Raw genomic sequence first — 18,375 nt, 5'->3', positions numbered from 1 at the left:
TGGTCATACCAGCTGACTTATTTGTTTGCTATTATCTTTATTTATTTGTTGCCTATTTTTTCAACTTTAGTGAAGAAACGCGCAATCGACGTCTTCAAAACTATTCGTCAAATTTGCCGAGAATTTGCGGTCGAATTAGATCGTAAAACATCGCGCTTTAGTTTGAGCTAGATTGGCTAATGGAAGAAAACATGTAAGCTGCGCTTAGGCTCTGCCGATGATATAGATATGCCCTGGCACAATTCATTCGATTAATTCACGCGTGTGATCCAATAATGTTACCTACGAAGCCATGCTTTTCGGGTCAAAAGTCGGTTACCGGCGCATCCCTCCCGGATATTGGAAGTCCACAGACAACAATGGAAAGGACGCTTTCTTCTTCGACGGAGGAAAGTTACGGCACTTGAAACCGATCGCCTAAACCGGCCGTCTAGATCGTACGAACTTTGTTAACGCGCACAGATAACGTATTCACGCCGTAACGCGCGTATGATTAAACATCCGAGTGAGAAAGAAGCAGATGTCGAGATAAGCGTTATGAAAGACATTATAAAACTTCGAAATATTTCGTGTTCAATCAAAGACAAAAACGCAACAAAACCGTGTTGATAAACATATGTATCTTATTCATTTGTATCTTTTTATAGTTATTTATTGTCAATCTAATTTAATTGTAGAATAAAAATAAGATAGATGCAATAATGAGTTATTAATTATCATTGATAGTTGATAAATAATTACTGAATCTACACTTATTTCTTGTCATAGAAAATATAGTTACACACTTCAAAAGTCAATACAAATTAGAACATTATTTAACAGACAAATTATTGTTTCGTCAAATTATTTATTCTAATTTTAAATAATACATTTTTCAAACAAATTCGATGTTGTTTGAAAATTTAAATTTTATTTTATGGCTGAAGATAAGTTATAAATATAGCTTTTAATTAACCGTTCTCTCTCTCATTATTTTAACTAGTTATTCACTTATTGGTGCATCTATTCCAAGAAGTAGAAACGCCTTATGTATTTCGGACGGATATGGTGCACTAAGGGCAAAGTATATGTGGTAACTCACCGAATATGGGGTTCCCACGATGCGTCGCCAGTCCGCCGAGGGTTAATACGTGCGAGTGATCTGCCGTTACCACGAGGAGCGTTTCCGTGAGATCGACCTCCTTCATAACTGCCTCGACGGCTTCCTCCAGTGCCAGGGTCTCATCCAGGGCGCGATAAGCGTTGTTGTAATGGTGAGCATGGTCGATTCTTCCACCTAAAATGAAACGCCAACAGATCTCGCTCATGAAAGGCTCATGAAGATGCCACCATTTATTAAAATTATCTTCAACTACTTCATAAAGCGATACTTCGTCTCTCGTATTTGTCTTAAAATCTTTGCAGTTTCTGGCTATTATTATACATATATCAACATCCTGGTAGTATCTTTTCCATTAAAAAATTTATTTTTCAAATATAATTTAATTAAAATAATCTCGAATGTGTGTAAATTTTTATAACACTGTTAATTTTCAATTTTATTAAAAATTTTGTATTTAGCTTAATAAAATTTTCAAGTTTTATTGTAATATTACGATTATGATGTCCTTGTATCAAATATACCATTTTATTTTAAACTGTTATTATCTATGTGTTTCTTTATCCGTGAAGCCGCTTCCCGCTTTCCTGTTTGTCTACACAAGGAGAGAGCTATATCCGAGTTTTGTTTACTCCTATCCACTTTCGCGCCTGTACAATATTTGTCATTTGATAGCTTCATTAATAGTTCTCAATTGGATTTTAATCAGTGGTGTCAATCATGGGTGAGACGTTGCTCGTTGCCCACGTAGTTACGGTCTGCGTGAGAGCAGCGGTTCCCGTTATCGCATTAACAAAGTTACACGAATGGACTTAACCCGATCATCGTGATAATTCTATCATGGCAAAATGGCGGCGTGGCTGAGCACGCGAACGTTCGCCGTAATAGCAATGATCAAAAAACAGCCGCAAAATTTTCACAGAGAGAGAAAGTTTCACAGCGTTATACACTTTCCAGTTACATTTTCAAATTAAATTGTTAAAAAATAACGAGAAAATTAATAAAAGCAGTATAAATTGTCCAGATTTTAACTCTAACCTCGTTGAAATCCATATAAAATTTGATTGTTAAACAATTTATAGTTTATTAAGTGTTGAAAAAGAATAAAAATATTTTTTAATTAAAATTATATATTTATTGGTTGGATATCTATTTCGTTTCTTTCAATTTCAGTAAAATTGTGGAATAATATTAATATATATAATTTAAAGAAATTAAGAAAATAAAGAGGAAATAATGAAATAAAAATACAGACGAGATAAAATAAAATTATTTTACAGCCACCTTTTGGTTTTTGGTAAACCGCGTTATATACGTAATATAGATTTGACCCGTCCTATTTCGATCCACACAAACACGGTCAGTGCATCGAATGCATTGCTTGCTGTTCTATATCAACTGTTATGCATATAGAACAATATAACTCCTATAGCTATTTGTTCTTTCGTGTATCAAATAGCATTATTCGTACATACAGGCCTTGAGCCTGCCACTTTATTCCGCCATAACATATTCATTCTATAATTAACCCGTAAGATACAATTTATATCATTATTTGTTTCTAAATATATGGTAACAATAAATGTTTACATATTTACCAATATCTTTTAACACTTAGTTTTAAAGTGAATTACGTGAGTCTTCGCAAGAGTTTCATCATTCATTTGTGACGATTTTATTTACCTAGTTAAGACCCTAGTAGCGCACTGACGTTAAATGACGTTTTAATAACGTCCCTAGACGTCTAGAGACGTCATTAAAACGTCATTTAACGTCAGTGCGCTACTAAAGGAATAATTTTACTAAATATTAAAAACAAGAAAACCAAATATTAACCCTCTAATGATAAGGTTGGGTCGAATGTAACCCACGGCTTCGTCTATTTTACAGTTTTTTGTCTTACTGCAATTATTTAAAGTCAGTTAATAAACTTTATTGTATTCTTTTTCATATAAAGTAACAGAGGAAAAAGTTTTATGTTACTATTTACTTCTTTTACCCATTTTGTACATTGATTAAATAGGTTCTGAAAAACCATCTTGCCATTATCACATATAATTATGCTCCTATAAGACAATTTGTTTTTAGATAAATACAGGTAAATCATTCGCGAAAAAGAATATATTTTAGAATTATATGCATTATCTCTCTCGAATGTGCGTCTGAAAAAAGAGCTTATTTTAAATTTTCAAAAGCGTGCATGTTGGGTAGAACACGTCTCCTGGTTATCGCGTAAAAAGTCAAACTATGTTTCGTCCCGATATACTTCAACGCGTACGCTCGACCCTCGATGCGACTGATCATGAAACGCAAAAAGGCGAGGTCACCGACGGGATACATCGTCGGTTTTACAATCATTAAGAGCGTCGCTGATAAAAGCGGTTATAAAGAAGCTGCGAGATAAACTCTGATAAACTATCGCGACCGACGTTCAATTGCCGGGCGATGCCGCGATGCTTAAGAACTTGCATCGCTTGCACGTTACGAGCGAGCATCGATCCCCTCGTTATGTGCGTGTCGTTCACGTATACACACTCGCTCGATCGAAGTCAGACCGGCTCTTATCCAATTGCCGTGCGCTGCAGGAACAAGAGCCGGCTTATTACAGATATCATCCTAAAGAGTTCAATCGATTCCACGCATAGATAAACGTAACTGTATTTAATCCTCTGTTGCATTCAAGTCTCGTTCCAATCTACTTGACTTGGAAGCGATGCATAAATATGTTCTTGTTCGTACATAGAGCGATCTTGTTTCCTGAAGCGAAATATGCCGAAACATGTAAATTTAATATTTAAGGGGGTTTAGCTACCTCTTCAAAACTCTTAAATGGTAATAGGCATTATGTGACATTTTACAGGTTTTTTAATTCTCATTACTGTATCTTGTTTTTCGAGAAGTAACATTTGGAATGTATTAAAAATTGGAAAAATTTCCCCTAACAACATGATTGACGTGTTTCAGCATATTTTCCACAAACTAGTCGATTACAAAAAAAACGGGGTAGAAAATTTCCGTTGACTCATCCTGTATCGTATGCTTAGATGTAGTTTGAAAAGCATCGTGACTTGAGGAAATAAAAAATTGTAAGGTAAAAAAGAACTATTATGTTTGTATAAACGTAAATTTTTTTTAAATTCTCAACTTTCTTTGTCGAAAAAGATAAATCGAACAAAAAAAAGAATGAAAACATTATGATTTCCTGATAATCCATGGTTTCATCTTTTAATTAAGATATCTACAAAACTTTCTTTATCGGAACTTTACTATCTGGACATAATAGTCTAGAGTTTAAAGTTTGTATTTTATTTTTCAGATATTGGGATATATAAAATAAAAAGTTTTTTCATGACGAAATGTAATTATAATCATTAAGTTTGACACAATTTGCTTATTGCTTTTATCGATATTTCGCTAAATTGTACTCTATTGGATATATTTTGAACGTGCGGCTTCCCTTTATGTTGCGTATCATAAATAACAAAGTAGCTCCGGTATGTAAGAACGCGCGGGCGTCTCGATGCCCGGCTATATGTCACAAATTGTATGATGCCTTCGTAAAATTGCCTATTTCATCTCAGGCAAGCAACGCGGAATCGTTATAAAATGAAAAATACCGAAACGTCGCTGGGGAAATAAAACATCGCTAAAAACAAAGAGAACCCGACAAACTGTGACCTGCAAGAATAGCAACGGGGTAGAATACTCGTCGTTGTTAGCCTTCGCCGATTAAAGTGTAAACAATCGATAGCGCGTTCCAACATTGCCGTAATAAAGCAGAAACTGGTGTTGATTTCGATTCTATCTCTATGCCGTTCACGTAAAATAGTCGCTATTAACGCACGAAACGACCGGGAAACGTTAAGAATAAGACACAAAGATATGTCTCGGTTCGCTTCATCCACTTTGTCTCGTCGTCAATGGCGTTACGCGGTGTATCTTTTTATAGTATCCCATAAGTAGAATAATGTACGCACTACGCAGCCGATTGTTTCGTGTACGCAATAACATCTCCGAAATATGATATTTTTCCGGGACAGGTTCCTTGACGAGGCTGCGAGTTTTCCTTCGGCGAATATTTATCGCAGTAAAAAGGCATTACTTGCTGCAACTTCGCGTGTTTCGTTAGAATAACTTCTACTGAAATAAATTAAACATGGATGACACATTAGCTACATTAGCAAATAAAATTTATTATCGATTATTTCCACTATAGCGACTGCGACACGAGGAATCTGTTATTTCTTCGTATTAGTATCGGACGATCTTCACATTATCCTAGCCGCTATTCGATACAATGCCACAGTATATACAGTAGCGCAACTCCTCTGATTTCGTGTTGGCCAAAACGGATTGCGCATGCGCGAAATAAAGCACTACCTCTGTCTCTTTTCTTCTTACTCTCTTTCTTTTTCTAACGGATTTAGAGGCACATTTAAATGCTAAGACGTTAAAGTGCTATAGACAGCTATAGATTGACTTGATAAAAGTCGGGAAAAAAATTGTGTGAAGTGTGTGATTGTAAAGTGTGTGATTGTGAAGAGATTTGTGAAGTGATTGTGAAGTGATTTGTGTATTGGAAGTATAGAAAGGAAAGTTAACCTGTGTAAATTTTATACAGGTTTTCTTTTCTTTGAGAGCACTTTGATCTTAGCTTTGTTTCAGATTTTTTGCTACAAGAAGGAATTAGAAAATGGAAAAAACCATTAAAAACTTTAAAAAGAAAGTCATTGGTGTGCAGTGACAGGATGTATGAGCACCATAAATGTAGAAAAACGACACTTCTTCCTCTTTCCAAAAAAACATGATAGGACAAATACTATTTTAATAATTGTTTACATTATTATTTCATTATTTGCGTAATTTAATTAATTATTCTGACATATATAGGTGGACTTATTTTACATTTATTCCTGACTTATTTTATATAATATATATTTATATATATATAACATACTATTATTATTAGTATAATATTTCATATTAGTATTTATATTTCATTATTTTGCATCATTAACAATTTATCTATTATTTATGTAATATTTTTTAATATTTTTTAATTTCTTTCATTTTTTTGCGCGCATTGTTAACATTGTACATCGTTAACAATAATTCTGCATAATTTTTATTGAAATTAACCCAGCAAACACAGAATACACCTTTGATAGCAAATTGTCGCCAAGATGGCATCAAATTCCAAATTTAATGCCATCTTGGCGACAATTTGCAATCATAGGTGTATTCTGTGTTTGCTAGGAACAGACATAGTTGTATCTCGCGCCAACTGCGTTAAACTAACCTCAATATGGGCTAACGAGTAGGAAAGAAAGAGATGACGAAGAGAGAAGTGAGACAGAATACTGCTTTATTTCGCGCATGCGCACTCCATTTTGGCCAACACTAACATCAAAGGTGCCGACCGAGAGTTGCGCTACTGTATATACTGTGACAAATGCCGCGCTATCTTAGTGATGACAGTTGGCGAACAGTCCGGCGAACAGTCACTGCACTTCGATTATGACGACCAACTTATTACAAGCTATGATTATTACGAGCTCTCCTCTATCTCTGATTGTACCAGTTTTCCTTAATGGCCACTTAACTGACAGCAGAGTAAAGATAGACCTTATATACTGCGAACATTATGAGAAACGCTGAGATAAAAAATAATCGACATTCGGGGGCCAAATAATTGTGTGAATCCGGATAAATATCGATTTACATTAGAAAACATTATTTTATATATAAATTATTGATTCACATGTCTCGTTTATGTAAAAAGAGTTTATTTTTGGGCCCCTGGAAAAGATCTTTTAATTAATTTATACCCCAAACGTCAATTTGAATTTAAATTCTCTAATTCATCTTCTCTATGATTTTAACGTTCTGTTCGTCAAACTTTGTTGACGATTGTAAAATTTACAGTGCAAACGCATCGCGAATTTGACTTCTGTTTCCAGGATTGTTTAAGGGCGCTCGCAGTTATCGGAATAGTCGTTTGAAAATTTATGGAAAGCGCCACGACGAAAGCCAGGTTGTCTTCGGTCGCTTTACCCCGCTTACGAACTTTAGATTTTAATCCGAACGGACAGCGAGTCGTCCGACAAATTACGTTCGTGCCGTTAATTTTAGGAAGCCGTTTTATAGAGACTATCGAGTCCCCTCGCTGGTTTAGTGACTCCGTATCTGGCTTCTTTACATTGCGGCTGGCTCCCGAACTAAAACTCAAAGTAAATACCACGACGGTGCAAAGGCGCACTTACTGCAAAATTAGTTCTGCTGTTTTCAACCGAGTAAATGTGTAAGAGGATTAAATAATGAATTCGTGAATATGATTGATTTTGAATGATTTGAACTTGGAATAATACATCGTTAATGGTATAATTAACGTATTACGTACCACTAATTATAATTTTACTAATATGTTCGATAAATGTGTATGTGAAAGATAATACACCAACAAATTGCACATCGAACAGAATATCGTATGATATCTAATTAATTGATGTTATGCCATATATCTTGCGATACTGTAAATGGTAATTAATAAAATAGATACTCAAACTATTTTCGTGCTCTGAACATTACGTCGCCTTACTGTTACCTACTATTACCGTTATCTGAATATTATTTTATCAATATAGTTATATGCATTTGTTCTTTTCAATTATCTACACTTTACCAAGTTGTGAATGTAAAAGCCGCTCACACAGTACATACATAGATACAAAGCTATTCTTTATCTAATCACGACCTCTCCGTCTCATTTTCCTGTTTTTAATGTTACCGTCACGTTACTGCTGCTAAAAGCGCTGCCGGAAGTGGATTCTCTCGTCGGATTAGGAAGAATGATAAGACATTAGCCTTAGCGGCGTTATCGCTCTTTTTACGAGTAACATAGACCAAACGTTAATTCGTAGAGGTGACAATCTATCATAGAACCGTTTTTATTATTAAGAAAGATATGAAATTACGCCGGATACATTTTCTTGCTCTATTTTAATTTTATACGAGTAACTTTTATTATCTCATATATTTGTACAAAAATAATACCGGATACAAAAATTGAAATTATTTTCTTGAGATTAAAATCTTAGTGGGACTCCCCAATTGTTCTAATAAAAAAGGCTTAAGCATTTAACAAAATAAAGTTTTGTTTCCTCTAAATCATAAAAATATACAGCGTCAAATAATTGTCATTGATAGGCCATTATTTTATACGGAGGGAACATATAGAATTGACAGTTGAATCGTGCAATAAGCACTAATCTTACTGTTCCTTCCATAAGAAAATCATAGACGACGTCTGAGCCACTTGGACCGCGAAAATATGGTTTCAAGAGGCAATAAAGATATTTTATCGCGCGATAATAATACATGTTCTTGTGCGTTCAATGACGCAAAGCCTCGAGGATGAAGGAGATTATGTAGTGGAATAACGTGTGAGCTCTAAGCATCGTATAAGCGAGTTCCGTTTTTCTGCGATAAATTGTACGCGAAAACATGGGTACATGTATCAGAATAGAAGAATATTCTAAATTTCTCAAACAGTACTGTAAAAATTGCGTTCATAAAGAAATAATAAACAATTTCACAAACATCATACATGTACAGTACATATTGTAAATAAAAAGAGAAATTAACTTAAAAGTTATGTGAGAAGGTCAAACCATGGCCAATTATAAAATAAGGATGTTGGTTTAAAAAGACTTCTTTTAACTCCTTTTTACAGAGTATGATTAAAACAAATCTGTGCCGTATTTAATTAAAACAAAAAAATTAAATATTAAGTAATCAAATATAGAAATTATTAGTATTGTTCTAATACTATTAATTCATCTGATGTAATCTTTCTTTCTGGCTTTTCTATTTTAATTTCGGTTAAAATTACTATCATATTATTTCTAATGATTCTAAATTGGACATGTGTGTTAAAAACCGTCAGCACTCCTAAGACATATCATTGCCAGCATTCACCGACCAGCGACGTGTGCAACGTTCAGAATTAATATTCAGATGACCCATTTAGCTTCCGAGCTTGACATTCCCTGCCTTACCCAAAACCTGACCGCGTAACTATGCATCAGAGAATGTGACGTGTAAACACATCCATCGGCTACTGAAACTCAGCCGACAGCGGCTCGACGTGCAAACGAGCCTCAGGTCGACTTGAGGTTTATCTCGGATAAGGGCTTAACAGCAAGTCCGGATGTTATGCGTTTATCTTTGCGGACGACTGACGGGAAAATACGACTTCCGATCCAGATTCGCTATTTGTTCTCGGATAATCAATGTGAAAATCTATATCTGGGAGCAAAGCTATAATAAAAAGCACGGCTACAGAACGTGAGATCTTTGAATATATCGTTTATTCATTCACAATCTCTGGCTCTCTCTCTCTCTCTCTCTCTCTGAAAAAAATATTTTCTTTTAAAACCAGTATGTTATAAATTCTCTATTTTTCGTTCCACGCTTTATACATATACAGTACCAAAAATAAAAAGAAATATCAAAAATATCTTTATCTTTTAGTGATAGAGAAATGTAGTTTTATCGTAAATTGGAAAAGAAATATATAATTCAAATGTCACTGTATTAATAAAAATTTTGACGATCTAAAATCACAGAATCATTTTCATTATTAAGGAAGATTATGAAATTATCGCGACCACATTTTTCCTCTATTTTAATCTCATGTAAGTAATTTTCATTATCGTTTCATATTTTTAAATGTTTGTATAGGAATAATACACCAGAAATAAAAATTAAAATTACATTTTTGAGATTAAAATATTTAGTGGATAAACTGCTCTTTTCTCAATAAAAGACAAAGAGACTTAACGCAGACCTTAAACAAAGCAAAATTTTATTTCTTCGCAATCTTAAAAATATACAAGGCATCAAATAATCATCGATGAAATATGTGGTTATTATCGTACGATAAAATATGTTTATTTCCTCTTAAAATCGTATTTTCGCAGACCAGAGAGAGAGAGAGAGAGAGAGAGAGAATCGGTGCATCAGATTATATATATAACGCGTTTACCGCGCTCGAAGAGATACGTGGTGCTTTCGATGATCCGCGAGCGGTAAATTGCGTCAAAATGTATTAAGGTGCAGCGAACTTTCCCAACTAGTAGCCGGGAGCAACAGTTGTCGCGCGCTGCGAAACTTTAGCCGCGGCATCGAGATCTCGACTGCCGATTGCGAGCAAAACGAGGAAAACGCGACCGCGGAACGGGGACAGGCCCTCTGATAAAGTTTCCCTGGAAGTGCCTGAATGATCTCAAACTCGGCAATCAGCGTTACCACGGCATATACGGCATTTTCGCGCTTAGATCGCTCACACTGATTTCGAGATAACATTACGATAACATGATATATAAGAGATATGCATCTCACATATATGCCAATATTCTAGAAATCCGTTCCAATTTTCAATTTAGAAATGAGCGACAATAACATAAAAATCTAGTAATAATAATTTCCGCGATAATTTTATAGAAATCACAAATACACAAAATATGCAACACGTGAAAAATTACCCGCATTAGCTGATTTATTTTAGATTCCGAAAGTGTTTATGGGAACTTGAAGTATCTGCGTTAAGTCAGAAGTCAAATGTACCATATGGTTATATAGCGCTTTCTCTCTTTGTTTGCAATCATATTGTACAAATATTTTATCCATAATATACTGCCGCATATTTCACGCACACAATAAAAAACCGTATACATTGCAGACAAAGAATATTTATAACTCGAAAAGAAAGAGTGTTTTTTTTTATTCATGGCCATGTGGTCTCCTTTCAGCTTCAAAATGAGAAAAATGTAAGTGTGTAAAAAATATGAGAAAAATATGCTCTCAGAGTTAAATATATTTCAAAGACAATTTGCATGTTCTCTATGTGTGTATTATTGAATGATTGCAAATTTTATTATTGAAAAAATTATTCAAGAAAACCTAATACATATAACATACATATATAATATATATGTATAATATATATATATATATATATTCATATATATATAGTGGCATTTAAGGATTTCTATTTTTATGTTGGTTCTGTTCTAATTATCGAAATTCTCTATTTGCAAACAAACTTATTTTGCGTATGGGTTTACCTATTCAATTAACCTACCGCTTTTCATTAATCAATACAAGGGGTGTCATAAAAAATGTATTGCACCCTGTTACAGTTTAAAATGTAAACAATGTTCTTAATGAACCTTGTTAATTTATTCTTATGACAGTCGTGACCAAGTAACCCACTATTGTATGTAAATATATGCAACATTTCACATATCAAAGAAGAGAGAAAATCAAGGCGTATATCAAATATATCAATGCAATATATGGCATAATTCAGTATTATTTCTATTGTTAGTCTGCACAATTTTATTGCTTTGTAAATAAAAAAACAAAAATAATAACTGATGAATTGAAAAATTCCCGAAGAAATTTAACCAAAGTGAAAGAAATAATTACTTCATGAGAACATCGATTTTCTCAGTTAATTATTGCGTGAAGTTGATAAACAAAATAAATTTATGCTTGAAAACGTACCGTCAAAATAGAATTCACTCCAGAATAATAGAATTGTGATACACACAAGAAAACACAAATTTTTAACACAATAATTCCCTTCTCAGCAAATTTTAATTTAGCAACTGACTAACTTCTTAAGTGCATTAAAGAAAATTGTTTGCTATAAAAACCTAATTATATAAATTCGCCTTATTTATAATTTCACTTGCACCTTTAAATATTAAATATTAAACCTTTCATAAAAATATATCTTTTAAATGGGGAAAGACACACAAAACGCTAATAATAATGATAAAATTATATTGATCTATATGATTCTCTCTACAGTTTTGAAAAAGAAAAATAATTTGCTTAAGTTTTTGGTGCAATGCATCCTAATTCTCAAGTAAAAATGTTTTAGCACATCGGGTTTTAAAGAAAAAGGAGATTAAAACTCTTAAAAAAAAATCACTTTTAATCATTTTTAAAAAGTTGATAATGTGTTACAGACTTCGAAAAGAGTTCAAATAAAAACTCAAATATTATGTTCAAAAATAAAAATCTTTTACACACAGCAGGTATTAGCGAATTTCAAGTGCGCTTTATATTTTTAGAAGTATATAGATATACGCGATGAAGTATGTAGGATTGCTCTATTGGTCCAAAGCAAAATCGTTGCTCTGTCTTTTTTTTTCAACAAACCGAGCGATGGTAAAATTTTTTAATACATGGATCTAACTTAATTTTTTCAATAAAATAAAAAAATCACAATAAGTTTTTTTATCGTTATTATTCCAAAATTATTTCAATATTAATAGTTTAAGCAGACATAAAACACAATTTTTTTACAATCACGTTTTAATCCCACGTATTAAATCCACACTTGACATTTTTATTATAGATTTAATGAATTCGCAGTGTGCTTGAACAAGAGACAATTGTCCTATCGCAATTGCAATCGTGTCTCTAAAAACCAAGCGCGTGTTAGATTTCAATGATGCCAACAGTAAAAGATCCAATATTTTCATTTTAAAGCACAATACTTAAACTTTAATTTAAACTCTTTTTGAAATCTCTAAAATATCGAATTCACCATCTATAAATAAAAAAATAGCATTAAAATGCGTTTTTGAGAAATTTTAATATCTTTTTTTTTTAACTGAAGCGATAGAACATCTTCTTTTGTGGATCTAGATTCAGCGCACAAGAAACTTTAATAAACTGCTTTTTTGCAAAAAAAAAATAAAAATATTCATATTTATGATACTTATTTATATATATATGAATATATTACTTTTATAAAATTTTTAGAAATTGAAGAAATACGTAAAAATATATATATCTTCGTTAAAATTAAAATGTATTGTTATATTTTATATTAAATATAATATAATATTAAAACGATATATTGTAAAGAATGTAAATATTAAAGAATAATAACCTATTAAAATGTTTTATTAAATTGTTATTTGTCATATGTATATTAAATATTTTACTTTGCGCGCGCGTATACAAAAGCTATTTAATAAATAAAGTAAACACAAAGCTTTTTAATAACTAACTAAACATAACACTGCCTTTTTAAATTATTTTATATAAAGAGCAAAAAATGCCATATGTCACATTTTTCCTTTTAATACTCAATTCATGTTAATAATTAAACAAGTTTTAATAATTTACTTTATATTTTATAAAGCAGCAATGTGCGAAAAATTCACGCATATAACAATTTTAATTTATTAAAAAATTTCTATTTTAACACATTTTTTCAGCAATACAATAACGCATTTTCTGCAGTATGTATAGCAGAGCTTTATAAATATATCTCGTACATTTCTGTAATACGTCAGTCCCTCTGAGAGATAGTAACACACTTCAGCGTACCATCAATCCGGAAAGTGCTAATCAAATTGTTGCAATCTACAAGTGCACGCAGGTAGCTCTTCGCGTAAGCAGCTTCGGCGCGAAGTTTCCGAACACATTTATATATGTATGTACAGAGAAAATGTGGCGAAAAATCCCAATCTGCCAACAAAGATACATTCCGGATCAACGCTTTTCGATATAGCGTCCCATTTATAAAAATGTTGGACTGTAACGTCGATTTCAACAATTTTTTTTACAACGGCAACATGTCAGTTGCCAGTTATTCACAGAAACTAGAAAACGATGTATTCGATAGAGATACAAAATGTTAGCTCAATTTTCGTACGAGAAAGATGCTTTTCTCCTTATTCCCTCCGCTGTGCTCCATATAGCTATTATAGCTATTATAAATTTGTCATGTGTGACTGACATATTACGAAAGTGGAAATCAAATTTGCAAAAGCTATTAATGGATTGAAACAAAAAGGTTCTATAACTGACAAAGTTGTCCAAGATTGTAAATATCGATATAGATATCGTCTAATACTATTGGATGTATGTATATCTACTTGACCGGAATTTAACATATTTAAAGTCAGTACGTTATTTCAATAGCGAGATAAATTTAGTTCTGTTGGTTTCAAAAATAAAAAAATAATCTATACAATTTTTACTTTTAATCCAAAACTCAATGTTCAAACTGAAACACTGTTCGTTTTAATTTTCATTAAAAATTCCGTTTTGTATAAAGCGGCTTGTACGTGAAAAGCCATATAATTTTAGGATTATTTATAAAAATGATCCACTGCACTTTTGGCTTCTGCCATCCATCGTTACGTTAGTTCATGATTCATTCCCATTATGAATTGTCCGCTATTTGTCATCTTCGACACGTCGATGGTTTTTCCGAAATCGCCGAAACAACTCGCTGACAACTCGTGCGCGTTCTCGATTTACAAAATCAAACAATTCGAATACGTTGAAAATGATTTATCCTAATGCACTCGACGCTCATATATAACCGCGGTTTATTGTATTGCTGACTAAATCGAAATTTGAGATGTGCGAACGCGCATAAAAGCGCGTCGCTTTCACACGTCGGACAGCCGCATTGAATTGCAAATGCTTTTTTTCTCCCCGCACGTCATTCATTGCTTTTTTTAATCTCTCCGCCATTTCGTACCTACGCGAACCCTACTTTCCCCCCTGGCAACATTAGATCGATGGAACAACCTGCGGTCGGATGTCATCATGAATTCTGATGTTACTGCACATTCATCGATCATCATCATTCATCTTCAGCCGAATATATTTTTTGTTTTTGTCACGTAAATTGACAACTAATTAATTTTTATGTTCTCATTCGATTTTCTGTGCCACGTCAGGTATATTAATCACGCATTATTTTCATAACAGGAGACAGTCGCTGTTTTATAGATAAAGTAATATAGAATTTATGTATTAATAAAATATGAAAACATTATTTTTTGAGGGGCACAAAAATAAAATTCAAATAGCAAAACTTCACGAAATGTGCCGTACAACATACTGTTTGAGAAACACTAATCTACAAGAATTGCGATTCGTATTAGAAACACCGTATATGTGCACAGAATGTAAATATGAAAATTAATCTTCTGAAATACGCACATCGGAAACCATAACCGCATTGAGGAAGCGGTCAACTGCTATAAAAGCGTGGAAGCTCGTTCACGGCGATAGTAGTTCTTCGATAAATGTGAGTTTGTATGTGTTTCAAAGCTTATATCAAATATGGCTGCTATTATAATAGCATATTACTTAAACCTGTAATTTCGCAGATACACATGCGCTGGTAAGAAACAACTATTTTATTTTGCTTTCAATTAACGTGAGAATAATTTCAATCGCATTAATTTTCAGACAATAAAAGTCACTAAAAAATAATATTAAAAAATTCTCCGCTCAAGTTTTAGCACAAAATTTATGTTACGAGATCTCTTTTCTCGAGAATTGCGAGTTTTGTATTCAGGAATGTGACGTACGTGTTTTATACGATGCTAAAATTGCGTTGAAAACAAGCTATCTTAATCGCATTAATTCACAAGCAATGAAATCACTAAGAGAAAATATTAAAAAATATTCTCCGTCCAAATTTTAACGCAAAATTATTGTTACAAGGTATCTCTTCTCCAGAATTGCGAGTTTTGTATTTAGGAACGGTCACATGCAAATGCGTCGTCGCGTGTGTAGGGGAGCGGCAACTCTTATTTCTCAGAGTGATGCCTCAAACCAACTCTCAGTGTTGATATCTCGCTGGAAATGTATTTCGCGACTGTTACTCCTTTCGCCGCCGCGAACAAAGTTGTAAGTGGCTCTTTCTCTCTGATGTCGTAACTTCTGACTTACCCTCCACGAAGAGGAAGTATCCCTCGGGATTGTTCGCCAGTATCCGAAGCGCCTTAATCGCCATCTCAGCCAGAGAAGGATCGCCAGTGTCGTTCGTGTTCCGGTCGACGTCGAAGTCCATGTGAGAATAGGCGAAGAGACCTGGGACGAGGAAAATAAGTCTCGGCAAGTAATCGGATCGTGTTACGCGGAAATAAGTTCGGAACCTTATGGACAAATGTGAGGAAACGCAAAGAAAAATATAAAAACGTCGTACAAGAGATAGAAGCAAACATATAAAATACGTAAAATATAAAGAACAAAACATAGAGAGAGTCAATACAATCACATAACTTATAAAATCTACAATAAACTATTAAAAAAAATTTAAAAAAACCTAAAACTGATCATTTATAAATTAATAGATTAAAAAACACACATGTGTTTTATATTATATATAAATTAATATTTCGTTACATTTTGCAATTGCTATTTTATTGTTTACTCGAGATGATTTATATCTTGTCCTTTATAATTTACTGTATTAATAAATTTATTTCGGATGTACGCTCGTTTTAATGTTATCATACTTTTCACACATTACTATTGCTGGCTGACATTAATTGATTGTACATGACGTAACAGTAACTCAAAATTCGTTCCATTGATCAATAGTTAACATTCTATCTTATTAGCCAGATACACACAGAGAAATCATCAATAGCAATCGATAGGCACGACGTAATTATCCCGAACGCTGAATGTCTAATAATTAATACACTGATTACGGAACTGACAACAGCGTGCAATTAATACAATGCAACAGCTAATCGCATTATGCCCAGATCTAAAGCACGAATGGCCGATAAAATTAAATTATTGAAAGTCATCGCGACACTCGTGCATTTTGCGAATTCGAAGTCCATAATTTGATAAATGCATTTCTTAATGCAAATTAAACTGTCTGTAAAATTTGGTACGAGAATGCTATTTATACTAAAAAATTTCAATTAATTTATAATTATTTAATTAATTTAATAAATTAAATAGTAAAAAAATAAAGTCAGACAACGGAAAAAAGAATAAAAATTTAAAACTTTAATTCATAAAATTTTAATAAATTCAATGTTCCCAAATTTTGTAATTAAATTTGTCAAATTTTTGGAATAAAATACTGCGTTAAAACAGCCGTGATTTTATAAAATCAAATTTTATGATAATTCTCACAGCTAGTGTAAGATTTTAACAACCATGTAAAATAATTTTTCTACGAATTAAACAAAATACACTATAACGCTACATAATTAATTTGTGAAACACAGACTCGAATGCAGAATAAGCTGATTCAGCATATTCCAACATGATTAAATTCCAACGTGATTAGCTAACCATGCATATGTAACTTAGTTAGGATATTCTGAATAGAAATTATATTATTCACAAGATCAAGTGGCACAATCGAGATTGTTCAGCAAAATGAGAAAGAATAATTGTCCAATATTATGAAAACACCAATAATGTTAGGGTATTTATTGAATAATAATAAAAAACATTTAAAATATTTAGAAAAAAACACCACTGTTGATTACATAATTTAAAATCACTAAGTGGCCCATTTATTCAATAGCCTTAAGGCTCCTGGGTAGTCACCGCGGCCATATTGGATTCTTACTATCGAGGCGAGGAAAACACCCAATTTTGTTGTGCATGCCATTTTCAAATAAAAAGACATTTCAATAAAACATCACTATAGATCGTTTCAGAACCCTTCCAAAATTGGCCGAAAACTACCCTTTTCCCTCGACAATAAACAAACAGCCATAAAACGAAGCCTAAACATACGAGAAAAACAGCCGTTTAACGACTATCGAAAGGAGGTGAAAACGTTCCTTCCGCATGCAAATCTTACTTTTCGGCCAATTTTACGAGTTTCACGAATACGTTGAACGTTAGAGCACAAGCACAGAGCAAATAATAAAGAAATAGCACGCACAACAAAATAGGTTGTCAACATGTCACAAGACAGAATTCCCCATTGGAGAGAGTGAGAGGCGAGAGTGGCGTCGCCACCGTCAACGCAGAGTTCTCGGCTCAGGGACCAGGAGCCTTAATAACCTTAATTTTATAATAATTAATAATTGACCATAGATTTTTATGTGATGTAATAATAATTCAGTGGCTGATAAAGCAGTCATTAAATTAAATCTAAGTATAAAGAGATGTAAATGTATTAAAATTTGTTACTATTAATTACCTAACAATCGGCTCACTCTTCGCGTGTCCACCTTTTCAAATTGCTCCTTATTGGCAACGTATTTCGCGACTATGTTCCTCTTACGATTATTTCTGGACCACTCTTCAATGAGATTTCGACCGTCCAATCGCCTGCCCTCTTTATCCGGCTCTTCGGGATCCAAAGTCACTTTTGGTACAAAGTGGCGTCTGCCACCACCAAGTATCACCTATATCGATTTATTGGGATGAAAATAACACATTTTTTTATTATAATGTAT

At 33.1% G+C, this 18,375-nt stretch overlaps 2 protein-coding genes across 6 annotated transcripts in view; one reads left to right on the top strand and one right to left on the bottom strand.

Annotated features, from left to right (window-relative positions):
- LOC143896247 (alkaline phosphatase) overlaps nucleotides 1-18,375 on the bottom strand; it is a 178,288-nt gene that overhangs the window by 30,227 nt on the left and 129,686 nt on the right. For both annotated transcript variants that reach the window (XR_013256594.1, XM_077403958.1), the window contains exons 5-7: nucleotides 18,117-18,324; nucleotides 15,884-16,024; nucleotides 1,082-1,276 (exon numbers count right to left, since the gene is read on the bottom strand). Coding sequence is in view for 1 of the 2 variants with exons in the window: in XM_077403958.1 (XP_077260084.1) it covers nucleotides 1,082-1,276; nucleotides 15,884-16,024; nucleotides 18,117-18,324 (544 nt within the window). In the remaining variant the exon portion in view is untranslated. The remainder of the gene's footprint in view (nucleotides 1-1,081; nucleotides 1,277-15,883; nucleotides 16,025-18,116; nucleotides 18,325-18,375) is intronic.
- The window catches only part of LOC143896251 (caspase-1), a 112,311-nt gene that overhangs the window by 47,712 nt on the left and 46,224 nt on the right, over nucleotides 1-18,375 (top strand). Inside the window, exon 1 of one of the 4 annotated variants that reach the window (XM_077403966.1) lies at nucleotides 15,228-15,329. The exons of 1 other annotated variant lie outside the window; for it this stretch is intronic. In XM_077403966.1, coding sequence (XP_077260092.1) covers nucleotides 15,244-15,329 — 86 coding nt within the window. In that variant the 5' untranslated portion in view covers nucleotides 15,228-15,243. Of the gene's footprint in view, nucleotides 1-15,227; nucleotides 15,330-15,917; nucleotides 16,049-18,375 lie in introns of those variants that run through there. 2 more of the 4 variants (XM_077403965.1, XM_077403969.1) reach the window with 2 other exon arrangements.

Source organism: Temnothorax americanus, unplaced genomic scaffold (assembly GCF_048541705.1).
Source record: "Temnothorax americanus isolate GAGA-0224 unplaced genomic scaffold, ASM4854170v1 Scaffold18, whole genome shotgun sequence".
NCBI lineage: Eukaryota > Metazoa > Arthropoda > Insecta > Hymenoptera > Formicidae > Temnothorax > Temnothorax americanus.
Note: the sequence above shows the minus strand (reverse complement) of the source record. Positions and strands in the feature narration are given on the sequence as shown.